Genomic DNA, 19,044 nt, shown 5'->3' with positions numbered 1-19,044 from the left:
ACCAGCAATTGTGCAAAGAACAGCTTTCAACTTTCACTTTTGATCAAGCACAAAGAAGAACATGTGATATCTGACTTTGCAGATTGTTCAGCAGAAGGAAAACTTACCTGATAGTAGTCTTTAATCTGCCTGATGAGAATAGAAAGGTTCTGGATGCGCAGTGTCGGGTCATTGTTCACCTTCTTGTTGGTCCTCTGCACCGTGGCCGTGGGATTTCTATGGGAAAATAGCATTTGCTTGTTAGATCTGTTTATAGTAAAGCATGTCAGCTGTGGATGTAGACGGACATATTTTAAAAGTAATGTCGGTCACAGGCTTGTGTGAAGCCACTTTGTTTCAGTTTGACACCATGTTGCTTTATGTGATAGAACAATCGTGTGTTTGGCTAAAATCATTAGCAGCACAGCAACAATGGACCCTTGTCTAAGTAAGGTCAGTGCCATAACCGTGTTAAAGGAAGCAGACACACTCAATGCAGAGAAAAATAGAAACGCCGCCCCTGAACTCTAGTGGCACCAATGTTTCTCAAGCGTTTAAATCTAATTATTCGGTGAGTTGAATCCAATTGAAACATCTTTAAACACATTAACATTTTAATGCTACAAATGGAGACGAAATTCTTCAAGAAATCCTCTGTAGACTACTTCAAACTACCGAGTAGGCTTTCATTAGCATGGTTAAGGGAGCATGCATTTCAGTTATTCTCTGACCTTTAACAATGTTCCCCATTTCATATTTCTAAATGAAAGAGAAGTAGTATCTTATTTGAATATAGAGCCTGTGATTTTATCTGACTGTTTGTTGCCCAGGGGACATTAAAAGGAGCATGCGCGACAGCTGATGATATCACGGGTGTCAACATGTTTTAGGGAGCCTTGTAGACATTCCACAAATTCACACAGTACCATCTCCCCAGTCGCTGCCATCTACAACAATCCAAACTACCATTTGCATATCTATGGAAATGACTCAAACCCAAATCTCATTCCATCTCAAACCTCTTTTAAAACACAGGAACACACAAGATATTGGTTTAGGTAACTGATCCAAGAGATACATTTTCAGGCAATTTGTGTGTCTGTCATTCTGTCTCTTTGGATGTTTGATATTTCAACTGTCTGCCAGGAACATGGTCAGTACTAACCAGCAGCAAGCATGCATTTCTCAGCTTATAACTTCCCATGCTTTAACAGGGAAGTTTTATGTCAGGGCATCTTATCTGCTGCTTTTGAAAGTCTCAGTAATATCGATGACAAACTTGTTCAAGTGGCAGATTTGTTATACTTTGTAAGTTAACCTGTTAAGCCCTGAGCCTGTTTTTAGGTCTCAGGCTCGAAAATTCCCAAAACAAATGACTATATCTTCACTTCTAAAAAGGGTTAAATTAATAATCTTTTTTCTCAAAGCAATGATAAACCTGTGAGTTGGATGTAGAACAGTCAGAATCAATATAGATGTTTTATTTTAAAGTAAATTCAGATTGAACATAGTAAAACAATCTAGTTTGTGCAGATCCGATGAAGTATACAATATTTCTACTGTGAGTTATGTGCTACAGTAAGTGCGTTAGCACTCTTTCGCTTAGTGCTAATTCAGAGGCTCGGCGTTAGACTTGTTTCTGTAAAAATAGTTCATATCGTCAGGTAGCTGAGTTTCTTCCCGTTAAGTGGATATGACCCATTCATAGTTTGTTAAATGTTAAGAAGCCCTCAGACGCTGTTTAAGATGTTGCCGGCGGGGGCACCATGGCTTAACAGGTTAAAAAGACTTATCCCAAGTGAGACCTGGGGCATTAATGTGATATCTTCTGATCCCCCTGAGGGGCATTCCTACTTCCCTGAAGAGAGGTGGTGACAAAGCAGCAACCCTAGAGCTGATCATGTTTCACCAAGTAATAAGGAGACACTTTTAATAGTGGACACTTGTTGTCATACTCTGCATGCTTCAAATATCTGTGGCTCTGGGATCCTATCAAATTTGTAGTTCAGCATAATTGACAATTATACATTGTCAGATATCAAGTTAAATAACGTGTTTCTATTTGAATAAATATATATTTTTGTAGCTGCATTTGACTGTTTAGACATTATATATTTTAGATTGTTAGGCACATGGATGTGGAACACATTTGCACAGTCAATGTCAACATTTGTTTACCTTAACAAGCTCATGAGGGATAAGTAGCAAAATCCCATCCACCCTCCCTAAAAACCCTGTAATAACTAATTCATGTTACATTTCCTGTGTGACAATCTGGAATAACAACATAACTCATGTTCTTGACATTTGTCGAGCTTCACACCAACATTATAAATTAGCAGCTTTTTTTTTCCTGATATGCTCTTCAGACTTCAAAGCATGTACATCCTATGACCTATATATGAGGGTCAACATGCTCCGAGTAGAGGGGAGGAGACTCGTGAATGTATGCATGCATGCAGTGTGTAGCACATGTGTAGTCATGTATACAGTATGTGTGCATGTCTGCATCTGCGCTCTTGCACTCCAGAATAGCTCGTCTGCTTGGGCTAGCAGCTCCATAAAGCTTAATCGTGAAATACCATGAAGAGAGTATATAAAATCAGGATTTTCTTTTATTATGCGTCTTGTTCTGTTCTGAGTGAGGAGGTCAAAGGTGAAGGATTCTTTATTTTCCTCAAAGACATTCGGCTGGGTGGATGCTTGCAGTCACAGGGGACTTCTGGTTGAATGACTCTTCCTAATCACTTCAACATGCTACTGCCCCGTTTCTAGAAATAAGCAAGCATCTGCTGAATCAGTGTGTTATCTTTTCATGTTCTCACTTAACCAAACATGTATGTATTTGGTGCTTACGTATCTTAACTCCTAAATAAAACTCTGATATAATAATAATGATATCATGCACCCAAAAAGGGGCATGTCTCTTAAATCAAACGGCTGCAGTGTGGATGTGTTAATTAGTCTTTTGATCAGCCTCTACCCTGATAAACACACACACACACACACACACACACACACACACACACACACACACACACAAATCGTGCTAATCAGGAGGACACAGGGTTCTTTTTAATACTGGTCTAAATGAACAGTCATGTGACCCGCCATCTCCCCCCTCGACACACACTCAGCCCCTTTCGTGGTCCATAGTATGGGGTCTATTTAACCCGTTAATTAAAAAGCACAGAGGAGGCTGTAATCCTGTCAGGGCGAGGAGGGTGGTATCGCAAATGCGGTGTGTGTGTGTGTGTGTGTGTGTGTGTGTGTGTGTGTGTGTGTGTGTGTGTGTGTGTGTGTGTGTGTGTGTGTGAGAAAGAGACTAAAAGACAGAAAATCTAAAAGGAAAGGGATGCTCATTCACACATTCCTTCACCATAAGACTGAGCCAAGAACATGTCCGCCACAATAACATGAGCGTGTCGGTTCCACTACACACACCACCGCTCATTTCTCCGGCTCTGATGCCACACATGCAAGCACGCGACAGTCCGACCCCTCCTGTGGATCAGCAGGCGAATAAATACAGGGATTTAGAGCGCTATCAGGGGTCAAAATCCCCCTTATTGCCTCCCTCCCTGTTCCTGCTGATACAGTAAACTTAAGACTTTAAATAGACAAATGGATTAGCCATAGACTGAACAGCCAGCAAGCCAGACAGAAAGTGAGCAAGTGAGCCAGACGGCCAGTCAATAAGCAGTCCATCGCTGCTGTTGATCGCCATGGAGAGCCTAGGGCCACCGGGCTTTCTCCTCTCATCTCCTGGCTTTGATTGGCTGGGTAGGTTAGAGAGTGTTGTTAACCTATATATGACAGGCTACATTACAGTCAGCATGGGCAGCCAGGCACACACACACTCACGCACACACACAGAACAAAAATGCAGACAACATTTGGCCACGTGTTGGGGAAAGAGCTTATGAGCTGTACTGTCCAAACACAGCGGGGGAGTGTGTGTTTTTGACTGTGTGTGAGGTAAGGTGACACACACACACAAACAGGAAGCTAAATACCTACAGTAAGAGGAATCTGGGGGGGGATGAGCTTATTAGCAGCAGTGATAAAGGTCAGCAGTTCAGTTTAGGATAATTATCGGTCTGTTCGGTTACATCCACACACAACAATAAAAAACTGTCTAAGCAAAGATACATTTAACAAAGATTGTTTTGTTTGTCAAGTTTCCACATTAGCTGACAAGCCAAAAGAAAGAATTACTGGGACGTGATTTATCATATTGAAAGAATTCACAGGATTGTGGGTTCAAATGGTCAGAATACCTCAACTATGCATACATGCACATGCATAGTTGCTCGTGCACAACATCCACGTGGCAGGAGTAATTCAAGAGAGTAATGGCTCAGTAAATCAAATTAAGAGTAACTCAAGAGTACAACCTTATTCTAAGCAAGATCATTTTGTTTGAATGTTTACACACCAGTTTCAATAATTGTAATTCAGCTTTAACCTCGTTACAAACAAACCTTGTTATACTAGCGTCCTTGCTAACACAGGCCTTTCCAAATGCAAGCTACAGTAGGCACAAACAGGCCGGCTAACCAGGAATTTTGTTAACTGATTGAATCTCAAATTAGTGGGGGGAAAAAGGACCTTCATAAAGCATATGTTACAATGGCACCATTGATTTACTTCAGAATTAGGACAATAATGCATAATATATAAGGATACCACATCAAAAATATATCTTTTGTAATACACAGGGTACACAGGGTTCTCCTAGTTTACAAAACATCACTCATTAGTCGTTAGCAATGCAGATATTTTCTTTGTATTTTGCTAATGTACAATATTTCTACATCCTGTTCTCTGCATCCTCCACCCTTTTCCCATGAGAGCCATAGCATACAAACAGCCCAGGCAGTGAGGATCTGAACATTGGTATGTGGTTCCCTTCACCCTATTTCCTTGTCTTGGCTTGGCTTTTCTTGACATGTTTCTCTCCTGTCTTTGTTTTCTGTTTCCACAGGGCCTCTTCCCATTCCTCTCATCTAGCATTGTATCCATAGGGACTGCTGCTAAACCCATTCCTGTCAAACTGGATGTGATCTGATGCATTACTTTGCACAAGCTCTGAGTCCATAAATCATTGATGCGATTCAATGTCTCAAATAACAGGCAAATTTGCGTGTTTTATAATGGCTTGGAGTAGGGCTGTGCAATTAATCGTATTTTAATCGCGATTACGATTATGGTTTGCGACGATTAGGAAAACAGCATAATTGACAAAATACGATTATTTAGCTGGGTGCGCTTTCGCCCCTCCCTAAAAGCCCACTCGGCCACGTGGGAGTGACATGTGTTATGAGTGTTCAGCGCAAGCGAAGATGTCAGAACAAGAGCAGCAACTAGTTAAAAAGAAGGGTCGCGGGGAGATTCCCAGTCGATCGCGAGATGTGTCTAAAAATAGAACAACAATATTCTGTTTATCGTTAATGTCCTGTAACATAATGTTCCCGTGCCAGAATAATGCACTTGAACGCATCAAAGCTTTGTGATTGGCCGGCCTCACCCCATGTGTCCGGGCGTGGCTGGTGAGCAGTGCACTAGTTCGCTGACTTTGTCCGTGTCAACAGCATGGATGGTCAACAGGAGTGACAGTCCGCACACACACAAGACCGCAATTATGGCAGAAGCAAAAAAGCCCAAAATATATAATTTTTACTCCAAGTGGGAGGATCATTATTTTTGTATCTATTCCAATTCAAAGTCCATCTGTCTCATCTGCAATGCGAGCGTGGCTTTATCGAAAAAGGGTAATTTAGGAGCGGCATTTCAAAACAGTGCACAAACGCTACGAGACGGAATTCCCTCCTAATTCTGCCCTACGCTCCAAAAGGGGAGGGGCCTGAATGCACAGCTAAATGCACAGCAGTCCATTTTCACCAGGCCCAACAACAAGAGCAAGGCTGCTACCAGAGCATCTTATCGTGTCAGTCACGTTCTTGCGAAACACATGAAGTCTTTCGAAGACGGCGAAGTTATGAAAGAAGCTTTCCTGGAGGCTGCGACGCGCTTTTGTGGGACAGTAAAAATAACAGCAGCATTTCAACAGGTTTTTGATCTAATAAAAACTCAATTTAGATACCGTTATTAATCTGCTGTAAGTTTTAGTTTGTTTGAATTTATTCATGATAATTATTGTACAAAATGGTATAAGAATGCAAACATTAAGATCTGTTCTGTTTAAATTGATTATAGTCTATCAGTTCAGAAACTAGTGTTGCTTGCATCCTATTTTAAAAGGCATTTCTTTTTATACTCTAATAAAATGCAACAAAAAATGGGTTTGATTCTATTAATGTTGTCTTTTTTATTGCACTGTTGCAGCAGATTACTGTGTAGCTTCAGATCTGAGTTGTCTTATTAGTAAGCCTAATTTATACTTTTGTAGCAACACTATTTTTATATAATGGCAAAGAAAGGGTTCTTCAGAGTCTTTTCTTTTTTTCCTGTGTCATATGTGGCAGCACTGCCACAAGTTCCTCTTCAGAGAGGGTCTTCAGCACAGGTGGCAATATCGTCACCTGCCTGCGCTCATCTCTGAAACCAGACAATGTAAACAGGCTGGTATTTCTTGCAAAAAATCTTTAAGAGATGACATGAGCAGTCCTACCAGCATTTGCCATGGTGGCCTAAACATTTTTATTTGGTCTTAAATTGTAGTTCAACATTTATTTCCTGTTACTTCTGGACCATGACGGTTGGCCAGCCTTCAACGTTTAACTGAGTGGAATATGTTGAATATGTTTTACCAAAATGTTGGCTATATGTTAAGGAGTTTTCAGTAGGTTGTGACAGTGCACTGCAACATATTTGATTTCATTTATTTTGGTCTAATTTATTTTTATTTATCATATTAATATATGTTTAGTATGGTTTTGGAAGTGCGCTCCAACACATTTATTGATCTTGTTTATTGGTAAAATATTATTTGTTTTAAAGTTCAATAAATGGTCAATGAATAATCGTCAAAATAATCGTGATATCAATTATTGACCAAATAATCATGATTATGATTTTTGCCATAATCGCACAGCCCTAGCTTGGAGAGTACACCAAACAATTCCTTAGTACAACAACAGAGTCACGTTAAACTGAATAACTTCCTCTTTTTATAACAGAAATGTTGTACTTGGTCACAGATTAATTTTGCAGTGCTGTTAATTCTCAATGTTAAACTTCTGTTAATGAAACTCAAAACTTCCTGCAGATGCTTTACTGCAAAAGTCTTGGAGGGAACAGACGGGATTATGCCCTCCGAGCCACTGAAGGACCTGAAACATGAAGCAGATGGAGGAAGTATCGAGTTTGCATTAACAGCAAACAGCAGCTAATTGAATTAAATATAAAGCAGGGAAATGGGGAATACTATACACCTGTCTCTAACAAGATCACCGGTCCAATTTCAATATCTATTGCTCGACACATGCTGGAAAATGGTGCAGCGCAGAAATCCCAACTAATCCTGAGGATGTTCCTTTAAATGTTGATCACTAAGTCAGTTTGAGTCTGATTTGCTAGGGCATAGAAACTAAGAGGAGAGCTAACATAGTCTAAAATCCTTAAAAGGTCTTTAACGTGTCCTTGGTAGTGGGATTTTGAGTGCCTCACATTAACACAGCCTTGTTAAATGTTTTGTCTTCTCAAGGTCACAGCTGCTGTTTCCTGTCTGACTTGATATACATCCTCATGCGCCTGTGAGGCTGGCATGACACAGAGATGATTATGAGAGATGCCAGATTAATGTGTGTTTCTACACTTTGATGAGGAGGGCTGCAGACCCCACAGTCCAGGTAGCAGCAGTAGGAGAAGCGAACAGACTGACAGCCCAGCAGCAGCTCTGCCTGCCTCTTTCCTCTAGTCCAGCAGGAATCCCAACTATGTCTGCTGTAACTCGCCCTAGAGACAGCAACAAAGGCTCCAACATGCGGCTCAAAGAAAACACAGGAGGGAGAGAGAGTAGGAGAGCTGAGGCATGGACAGAAAGGGAGACACAAAGATGAGAAGGAAAAAATACTTGGCAGCGTTGAGTCTTTGAAGGGCAAAAACCAGTAAAAAAAAAATGCCCATGATTTTTCTACAATCAGAGGAAATATCTTATTTTTGCCCAAACAATAGTCTAAAATCAAAAGATATGTTGTGTACATGACAAAGAAAAGGGGAACATTGTTTCATTTGAAAAGCAAGAATCATAATAAAATTGTTTTACCTAACAATATAGCAGCACATTCATTTTCGTTGCAGCTCGAGTCCAATCTTTCACAAATGTAATTAACTAGGATAAATCATGTCCTATTACAGATTGGTTGAAAAGGCTACATAACAATATTGTAATGAAAGATACTGAATGCCTAAAGGTCTTAAATGTTTTCCCCTCACTTGATGCAAGATTACATTCATTAAAAAAGGAAGAGAGCTGACTCGTACGTTTCTTTAAAATGTGGCCTTTTATAAATGTGCCTGTTATAATAGAAAAGCGTTGCCAGATGGTACGTTAACTTTACTAAATGAAGAAAGCCATAAAAAGAAAGCCATGAGCCAGTGTACAGTAGCCTCCATGTGTTGGTATAACAATTACCATGATGCATCTGATAGTGTACGACAAAAGACCAACTGGGTCCTGGGCTTAAAACCAACACACGTCATTCAGTGTCGTCCCCGAAAAGCAAAACTCTTCTAAAAAGCTCATTGGTCGATTTCTGCGAGTGTTTGTGTATTCTGCATGATGTGTCGAAAAGTCAATTCTGTCATGAAAGGAAGTGATGACAGACAAAGTCCTGTGTATGTGAGGCTTCTCGTGGATTAACTGTAAACAGGCCTTGAGAGAAAAATAGACTTTCAAATCCTCATTCAGTATTAAAAGATCCATATTCACTGACTCATAGGTTTACTTCATGATAGAAAATCACTGGCAAGCACCCCGTCTGCGTGTTATTAGCAGAAAACATATGCAAATGAAAATACTGGAAGGGAAAGTTACCTCGACATTCTTAATACTTTCTCATATGTGTAGCCATTCATACAGATTAACAGACATGCACAGATCTGTCTTAGTACTCAAGCTAACAGAAACATTAACCTGTACAACATGCCTGACAGCATTCTTTTCATTATGCACTTTTTAACTCTTTATACTCTCAATTTCTTTGCTCAAAATAGCTCATTTTCAGGGTCACACAACTTTACAGCGCAACAAAGTGCAAGTTATGAACCCCAAAAAAGAAAATGACTGGCTATGAAGGTTATGTAAAAATCAAGGACACTTTAAAATCGCCTTTTCTCTGGTAAAAGTGTATCTAACTCTGTCCAAACAGCCCGTGGAGGACAGACTGACTGGTTCACCAAACAGGCCAAAGAGCCAGCATGAGTCTACAGGGTTGGCAGGGAATCAGATAATTGAATCGGACAGTTGTCACTCTGACAAAACTTGAATTGGCTCCCCTCTTACTGGGCGGGAAAACTAATTGGTTTGACAGCACTGAGGAGGCAATCTAATTGGCTAGGTAATGTCAGTCAAAATAGGGCAGGTTGGGAGGGGGGGGTGCCATCTGGGTGTCGGCAAACGGTTAGATAATCCTGCGGTCTCTCTTCTTCTTCTCTCTCTGTGCTCTCCCATGCTGTTCGGATGACAACTGCTGCCAGCCTGTCTGCCATGTCGGCACTAAAGCCATACAGAAACACTCACGCAGCAACACTTTGGCTTATAGTGCCACAGCTGAAAGCAACGGTAAAAATAGTCATGTTTCTTCAGCCAGAGGCCTGCATGTGTGAGAAAGTAAGAGAAAAAAGTAAAATCACTCGAATGTGTTTTTTGCACACATAACTGCACACTTACTTTTATCTCATAAAGACTGTGTATATCTTTGAAGTGTTATCATTCACTCTGAAGTGTTTTTACTTGGCTGCATTTTCTTTAATGAAAGTGTTAACAGTGCTTAACTATTTCTCCCAAATGTAAACAGAAGCTACTGAACGGAGGTGAATCACAAGCAGTGCAATGCCGAAAAACTCCCTACTAAATATTTTAAGTTGTCAGATCAGAGGGGCTGAGGAAAACACTAGATTTGTTTTTATGTTTGTGGGAGCCCAGGAATTCAAATGAATGCATTCCCTGTTAATAATCACCTATTAACAGTGCTTAACTATTTCTCCCAAATGTAAACAGAAGCTACTGAACGGAGGTGAATCACAAGCAGTGCAATGCCGAAAAACTCCCTACTAAATATTTTAAGTTGTCAGATCAGAGGGGCTGAGGAAAACACTAGATTTGTTTTTATGTTTGTGGGAGCCCAGGAATTCAAATGAATGCATTCCCTGTTAATAATCACCTATATTCCCTCAAAGGACTGGAACAACTCACCTGTGGTTTCTAAGCTACTTTTAATGAGTTACAGTGTCAAGAGATGAAAAGAGAGAAGGAGGCATTACTAAACATGCACATTTGAACACATTTTGGATCATGTGGCATGTTTCAACCAGAATTTGCTATGACGTTTTAAAAATGAATACAAAAGATATAACATAATGTCTTTGATAACTGTCATCATCCAAAGCTGTTTTGATGTGTATAACATACATTTTTGCTCATAATAAAGTATATTGTAGTTCAGTCATTTTACTGGAGACCACCACGCGGTGCTTGTAAAGTGAGAGGCAGACAAAAAGCAGAGTCACCATCATACAGTAACGTCTGACCAACACTGTAGGCCTTTTGTGTGGGAGGGTGGCCGGGCAGGACGACTACCAACAGCTGCCTCAGTCCAAAAGAAAATGCACAGAGGAAAAACACCCCCAGATACACACACTCTCACGCAGACACAGTAGCCTACAGAAAAGCACACACACAAACATAAACACAGAGAGCTGGCTGTGGCAATCCCCGACATCCTGTCAGGCGATCACTAAGCCAGTCACAGTTAATTTCACTCAGCGCTGGCTGTTCTGTGCAGCAGAACTCAAAACACAACAGAAAGTCCAGACAGAAATCTTTCCGAATGCCTGGTCTTCAAACTAAATATGTACGGAGGAGTGGTCATGTGGCTCTGCAAACCCAGGTTCAAATGTGGCTCCTTCATGCCAGCCTTTCCTCTCTCAATGCATGTCTTCTCTGTTAATGTTTAAGGTTTTCAACCATTTTGTCAAATCCTTTTCTGCCTCACTCATGCTTCCAACCCTTCCCCCTCAAATCCTTCCGGTTGCTTTCCACTATATACTGTCCCATAGGGGAAAATGCTCTAAAAATACTGCTGACTTCTTCACCGTTTAGTAGGATGTGTGTGGAATAGAAAAGACGCCCTTGTCCAAATGAACCTGCACTGGCCTCCTTAAAACACCTTTCTGTTTAGGAGGATTCCTCTGGAAGTTGAGACACAGCCTGGAGGAGGAGGAAAAACAAGCATGCTACAGAGAGGAGGAAAAGGTTGTTGAAATCTAACAGCTTAGCGAAGTGATGAAACCAAGCAGTAGGAGAGCGAGGACAGTGGCAGAGGGCAGAGCAGGAGGAAGAGGGCACCAAACAGAGACATTACAGGGCCAGTCGAGGTTAATCAGCTCCTCATGCACTCCTCCAAGCAAGAGATTAACCCTTCTAAAAACAATTCACGCTGAGGTACTCTGCACATATAGAAACACAGACACGCTTCCCCTCACTATGAGAAATACTCCCAATCCTAGAAGAGATACTGAAGCGAGATTACACAAACAGTTGCCTTAAAGAACTGCAACACACTATAATCTCCTCTGAGGTGAGAATCAATTCCACTGGGAACAAGCTTGCTGTAATGCTCCGTTGACAGCAACTAGGAGGAGTAAATGCTGACAGTGTGGAGTGTGGCATTAGCGGAAAATGTGAAAAATTGCCCTGCAAGCGGGAAGTAGCAGCCCTAAGCCAGACAAAGGAATGGAAAGCTGTCATGCTATATGTTAGGAGGAGACTGGAAATACAGACAGATTCAGACAGGCTACTAATGCCTCATCTTCTCTCTCTTCGATCTGCCAAAGCATCCCCCTTCCTTTAACTGGAATAAAAAACAAACAATTGTGAATCTGCGCAGGCCTGCTGCATTATGAAGGATGTGCATTGCTGTGTAATCTGCATCCAGATTCTGCGCTGCATCCAATGTTTGTCTGCTTAAGGCTACTATTTCTATTTAAATCTGCAGCACAGCAGGATATGCGAGCTGTGTAGCATCCAGGGGCGGAGTGTCTTCCAACAGGCTGCAGATGACAGTCTAGGCTAGGGTGACTGAAAAAACAGAGCTACTGGAAGTTGTGGAGCTGCTTGCTGCCTCCATGAGTCACAGATGAGCACAAACAAACACAGCTTCCAGGGATACTGACAATAACTGTCTGCACAGATTTCTGACTGTGTGACCCATGTTTGCCCTTAATACAGGGTCCCTTTGTGTGTAGCCTACATTCACTCCAGCAGACAATTTCAAGTGCTGGACACTAGAGGCTGGAGTTTTTGAAGAAATGATTAATGTGGGGATCACCCAAATAAAACCCTAAGGGTGTCAATTGTTGTCTCTGGTCAACACCCAAAGACCCTTTACACTGGGCAAACAAACTACATATATATTTACTTATCTAACTATCAAATATGCCTTTTTGTATTGCTATAGTATCTATTAGCATGGTGGGTTTTAGGGGGCAAAGCAAAGGTCCTCATATATGCTCTCATTTGGCCAATCATGCCATGAATGGTGGTGCAGGGGACTACATTAACCAAAATGTTACTGAATATGTGTTAAATTACTTACATCTCAAGCATTATCTCGTTCAGGTAAATCCCATCCACTAATTCGATATATTCCGATAATTGGGTGCCATCGGTCAGTGTCGCCTGGCCGACTGTCTTCACCTGGAAATAAACGAGACAATGCAGATAGGTGTAAAGATAATCAATAGGAATGCCTTCACAGGACAGTGCTAGTAATGAGTGAGCTTAATACACATGTTAATATTTAATTAGCTCACCCAGCAGACCAGAGGCGTGAGCATAAATTGCTCCAGCGAAGGGGTGAAAACCTCGCTTTCCATATTTTCCACAGACACTGGCGCCGCTTAGAAACTGTGCGCTCCTTGGGATGAATACGTGTTTATTTTGAATCCACTCATGTAGTTGATTCAATTAAATCGAATCTCATTTTGGCTGCTGGAAAACCGGGTCCCTGTGGGGTTTCTTCCTTGGAGATATTCAGGGAGGTAGAAGAGGAAGAAAAAACGTTAATCCACAATCTTCTCGACACGACCCAGCTGTTTCAGATGTCACCGGCTGGGCTTGGCTACCTCATGGGAAGGAAAATAAATCCCATTTTGTTGTTTCATGAGACCTGAGACAGGTATGGTTTGATGCAGGCTGTGAAAAAATAACCGTTCCTGCCAAAAGGTCTCATTAAGAGGAATCTACCTTGACGGGGAAATATGCATCCGACACGAATCATTAAAGGGAATATCCAGTCCGAAAAGAATCCTGAGGTTTAAAGTCCTGGTTTTAGTCCTCTTATTTATGTGAAGTCATTTCTGACCGGTTTCTCGTCTATCCCCTCTGTCTGCCTCCGTTCAAATGCAGCATAGTAATGAACAGAGAGGGAGGATGACTGGAGGACACTTAGCACCGCCTCCCTCTCCTCTGCATCTCCCTCCGCCTCTTTCGCTCCAAAAGAAAAATAGGGCATTGATCAAAGCATCCCTTTACCATTTCCATTAATGTGTTCCTCCAACAACAAAAAACGGGCATCTAGAAAAGTATTTGAAGAGCTGTGTTGGAAAGAAGAAGGACATGTTTTTTGAGGTATGGTTCAGATATAAATTGGAAGGGAATACGTTTTGGTGCAGCTCTAGTACTTTAATTGATATGCAAAGACATTCTTGAAATGTTCTGCTAATTGTATTCCATAGTAGGTAGACAATACTGAGGGTCCATCCATGCACACCTTTTGTTTGTATTTACAGCAAACAGGACATTAATGCATCAAGAAAAGTAGACTGCTGACACCTGGTGGGTAATGTACACGTACAGTACATTTTTAGTTTGTGTGCTAAAATAAAGAGACACTCTCTAAAGTATATAATGCAGGATGTAAAGGAAATACTAAATGAATTAAATTCTGATCATTTATAGGTTAAAATATTCAGTTGACAATAGGCCTGAAACAATAGGTTGATTAATTGATCAGGAGAAAATTTGTCTGCAACTGTTTCAATAACTTTTTAATAATTTAAGAAATTTTAAAACAAAAAAGCCAAAATCTAAGTTCCATCTGAATTCTAACTTTGTGTTTTACATATTATTGTTACCCTTATATGTTTTGACAAAACAATAATATTCAAGATATTATTTTAGTCTTTAAGAAATGTTGATTGTTATTTCTCAGCCCTGGTTGTAACGCTAGAAAAAGTGTATGTGTGTGTTTACTATGTAACTATTCCAAGATACTCAAGATATATAATCTAATTAAAAGCAGTTAAGACATTTGTGACAATTAAAACTATTAGAAGTTCAGAAATAGGATCCTGTATGCCTCTTTTAACCACACAAAAATATCATAGTCAAATGCAGTATTAAACCAGTAAACATTTTTTACTCAGTCGACTATTTCTTTTAGCTGTATCAGCAACAAAGTAGGGACAATAAATAGATAATCCAGACCCACAGTCATTCACCATACAGCTATAGGAGACACCTTATCAACATTTGATGAATGGCTCTGGTGTGAATAGGGAGCAGAGGCTGTGTGACCAAATAGCCAATTAAAACACAATCGCTGATTTGGGAGCTGGGGACCTGGGTCACCTCTCAGGAACAAATAGATTATTGTATGCTTTCGTTAAACTGATGATAAGCACATTTCAGCAGCAGCTCTCCTGAAGAAGCATGCGGTTCTCATTTGCATTTAGAATAACGGTCACTGCCGTTGGTGCTTCAGCTTCCGGCCATACATTATGAGATCCTAACTGAACCTGTTGTGTCTCTTTTTCTGAAAAACCTGTTTGACTGGAGGGCTTTGAGCGCAATAAATGCTCATCAGGAGGTTACAACATAAAGTGTGGTTGTTTGGCGTAAGATCTGACATGTTGGTACTGCAACTTGGACTTACAAAATATATAAACCCTAGATTCACAAGAATCAAACCTTCCATTTGTCAAAAAGAATTAGAAAAAATCTTAAACATGACTTGTATTAAGTATTTCTGTATAATTTAGCAAATGTGCAACAATCGAAGTATGAAGTTTGGAAAAGGTTCTCCTTAGTTTTATTTATTGAGAGTTGGACATCAAAACCCCCATTTAATCTGCTGCATCGGGTGTGGATGTGGTTTTGACAGATTCAATTGACAGTGATCTGGCATCAAAAGCAAATAGTCGAACATCTGTCATCACATTTGGATTTAAATGTGGCAACATCTGTAATGCTAGCAATGCTTTAACATGACTAACAGGACTTTTATGTCCCACCCAAAGGGACCCCCCTCCCAAAACCAGTGCATAGCTGAATTTGGAAAATACAGATGATCTCTCATGTACAATAACCAAAATGAGTTGTGTTGATGAAGCTTGTTGTATTTATAGTTGTCCGAATCAGATGGTCATTTCAGGGCTTTAATACTTTCTTCCCTAATTTCTGCCCACTGCTCCCACAACAATAATTGTATTTCAATTGTATATTGTCTTATCTTGGTGATATAAAAAGGTCTCTGAATCTACACAAACCTCATTTTTAAACTCAAATGTAACCCTTTCTTGTGGCAAACCAAACTCATCTATAGTAACCCTCAAACCCTCTGTAGGATACAACATGATGCAGATAATGAAAACCTTTCATGGCTCACCCACACAGCAGCACTTATGTTTTGCTCAATTACTGAGGAGGATTAGTTGGATATTTTCTATAGCTATGTGTGTTTGTGATCATGTCATTTATTTGCGTAGGTGTGGGATTCATTAACTTTGGTTTGAATGGTGTGCTCCTGCCTGTTTAATTCAAATCTATTATTCACGATGCTTTGAAGAAGTTTTGTCACAAAGCGGCATCCACCTCCACATAATGACTCAGTGATTACGGACCCACAGCAACATTCCTCACACACACTCAGCTATAAAGTAGGCAAAACTACCCAGAGGAAGCCCACCGCCCGCCTCATTTGGCTCAAACTCTGCAATACCAGCAAGGAGGGAAATGGAAATGTTTCCTCGAGTTGGTTTGAATCCAGTCTAAGGATGAAATTAAAAAATCCAAGATCATAAAACAGCAGTGCCCTGAAAACAGAAGAACATTCGTTATTTCTCTCATCAACCGCATGACCTCGCAGCTTTCTCTCTTTTTTATAAAGTAGTCAAAGTCTGCAGTTTCCTGTTAGTAATTTCAGAGGAATTTACCACAAGTGACCACAAACATTTTGAAATGGGAGCTGTGCTGATCTCATGTGGCCATGAATGCAGGGATGACTAATGCTGGACAGAATAGTTTGAGTTTTATAATTTCCTCGTTCTTCAATGACTGACTTTTACTTCTGAGTTCCCCTGCCATGGTAATCTGATTAATACTCTAGGTGTGATGTAGTTTGGTTGATAAGGCATTTCCTGAGTGAACAGGATGTTTAACATGTTATCATACAATTCTGCTGACAACAACTAGCATTAAATGGTGAAAAATATTACTTTACAAACATTGGGGTTCAAACTGAATTGATGGTAATCCGGTACCAGTATTAATTGCCATGCTGCCCAAATACATGATGATGTCTGGACGTGACCAAAATCATAAAAAATCATACCAGGTATTATTATGTTTTATATGTAATGGTATTCTGTTCAAATGTTGTAGATATATCTTGCTTTGTACAGACAGGCCAAAATTACAACGTACTTACTCATACATTGTTGAGTGTCCTTTAAATACTGATAATCTAGTGGTAAGGCGTTGACTTTATGAAAAATGTTGAGTACAGGAATGCACCATCAGAAACATGACGATTATTTCACATGTTCATTAAAAAACTGCATAAAAACACACTTTTTAAATAGATCGTCAAACATTACTCCTAAAGCCTTTCTAGTTTGACTAAATAATTGAAAGGTCTGACCTCTATATTTGCAGCGGAGGTCACCTGGACCATCCTCTCTGTCTCTTTCTCTCCCAGTCCAGTATTGCTGCCATAGGAAATCAATGCCTGACAATCAGATCTCCAGTTAAAATGATTAAGACCCCCTGTGGCAGAGCCAAATCCTAATTGCATAACATCACAGGACAATAAATACATGCATCCTCTGAACCCTGTGAATTCTGATGGATCCCTTAACTTATACATAGAGAGACACCTTTGTATATCATGATGGAAAAGTAATTATACTTTCTCCTCTTTTAAACGAAGATGTGCTTTATTAAGATTATTTGACCCATGGTGAGCCCCAGCAGAGTCTGAGGTTCTCCAGATGAGCCTTAATGCTCTGGATTCAAGGTCTGAGACGGAAACTCGGAAAGTAATCAGCGCTTTGCAGTCCAGGCCTTGAGGCTTTGATTTACCCTGTCTGAGAGGCTTTTTAGATCAACAGCACCACAGGGAGCCAATATTTAGGAATGCAGGGGTCAACGTTGTAATGAAACAGATTTGAGTTACTAGCTGGTTCTTGAAAATAATCATTTTGAGACAACTAATAAACACTGATTTTGTTTGGGCACGTTTTATTGACACTTTGGAGATTAATCTCTCTTTTTTCACGTTTTAAAGACCCGAGTCATACTGATACCTGCACACTGTAACAAATGAACGGATGTCATTCAACATTACACACGCTGGTATTTTCAAGACACTCAGTGCTTGTGGAAGTGCCTTCTTTGTATCTGTATTTTCCTATTTTCTCAATGTGCCTTTTTAAATGTTGAATCATACTTTTTGATTTGATTGATTACCTTGCTTCATCTTGCTGTATATTGTGCGTTTATCATTCAAGCTTAGTCAATGATCCACTCATCAGTGAATCATCACTCATATCCAGACACTGTTTCTGCACAAACACACACACACACACACACACACACACACACACACACACACACACCACACACACACACACACACACACACACACACACACACACACACACACACACACACACACACAATGGGGGTTTTCTAATTTGCCAATCCAATCATTACACTGATCCTGTAAGTTTACATGAGCTATATACTGATAGCTAACATGTAATCGAACTGCATGATTTTGTTTGGATAGAGGTGTTTATTGGAGACATAATATCTGATATACTATAACCAGAAGGCTTCTAGTGGCCTCTAAATACATATTTTTTTGATTTACCATGAATTAAAGGAGTTTATATTAGTTCAAAGTCAGTTGTGGTGGAGGAAATCTGTTCTACTTTGTTCTGAGGCAGTGGAACCTTGACATGGAACCTTGACATTTTTCATAATGTAATTATCACGCTTGTGACAAAGGAAATCATGTGTTGGCAAGTCGCTAAGAGCTGTCTAAATGATGGTTCTACTTGAGCTTGTGCATGTCAATATAAGTAGATCAAATTACTGGCTTTTCAGGGACACACAGGAGACATGGACAGGTGTCTGTTCACCAAAGAAGAGGATGAATGCACATAATTTGACTCGATTCCACAAGGAAAGTTGCAAAACAAAAAGCTGTAAAATGAGATCACACACGATGTTTATGATTATGGCTTCCCTTTAGAGACAGCGTTATCTGGTTGTCAAGGGGAAAAAAGGAAGAAAATCACGCCTCAGTTTTCATCCATGCTGATGTGTGTGTAATGGATCAGAGCAGCAGTCATGCCGGCTGTCTTGTTGTCACCTGCTGAAACAACACAGCATGACATTTAGAAAAGCACTTAAACCTCTTAAGTGGTGAAGCAACCAAGGCAACAAAACGACTCACACACTGGGAAAGACTAAAACAGGTTTTCACTTTCTACATTATACTAAAACATGGCAAAGAAAATGACCACAAGTGATTGACAAAAAATATTTTTACATTTGTATTGCTGTGTAAAATGAGGCTTATTTCATTTAGT

General features: G+C 40.2%; 1 protein-coding gene across 1 annotated transcript in view; it reads right to left on the bottom strand.

Annotated features, from left to right (window-relative positions):
- LOC117560738 (girdin-like) overlaps positions 1-13,041 on the bottom strand; it is a 79,732-nt gene extending 66,691 nt beyond the window's left edge. Inside the window, 3 exon segments of the mRNA XM_034237690.1 lie at positions 108-216; positions 12,762-12,862; positions 12,979-13,041. Coding sequence (XP_034093581.1) covers positions 108-216; positions 12,762-12,862; positions 12,979-13,041 — 273 coding nt within the window.
- Between the last annotated feature and the right edge of the window lie 6,003 nt (positions 13,042-19,044).

Source organism: Gymnodraco acuticeps, unplaced genomic scaffold, assembly GCF_902827175.1.
Source record: "Gymnodraco acuticeps unplaced genomic scaffold, fGymAcu1.1, whole genome shotgun sequence".
Taxonomy (NCBI): domain Eukaryota; kingdom Metazoa; phylum Chordata; class Actinopteri; order Perciformes; family Bathydraconidae; genus Gymnodraco; species Gymnodraco acuticeps.
Note: the sequence above shows the minus strand (reverse complement) of the source record. Positions and strands in the feature narration are given on the sequence as shown.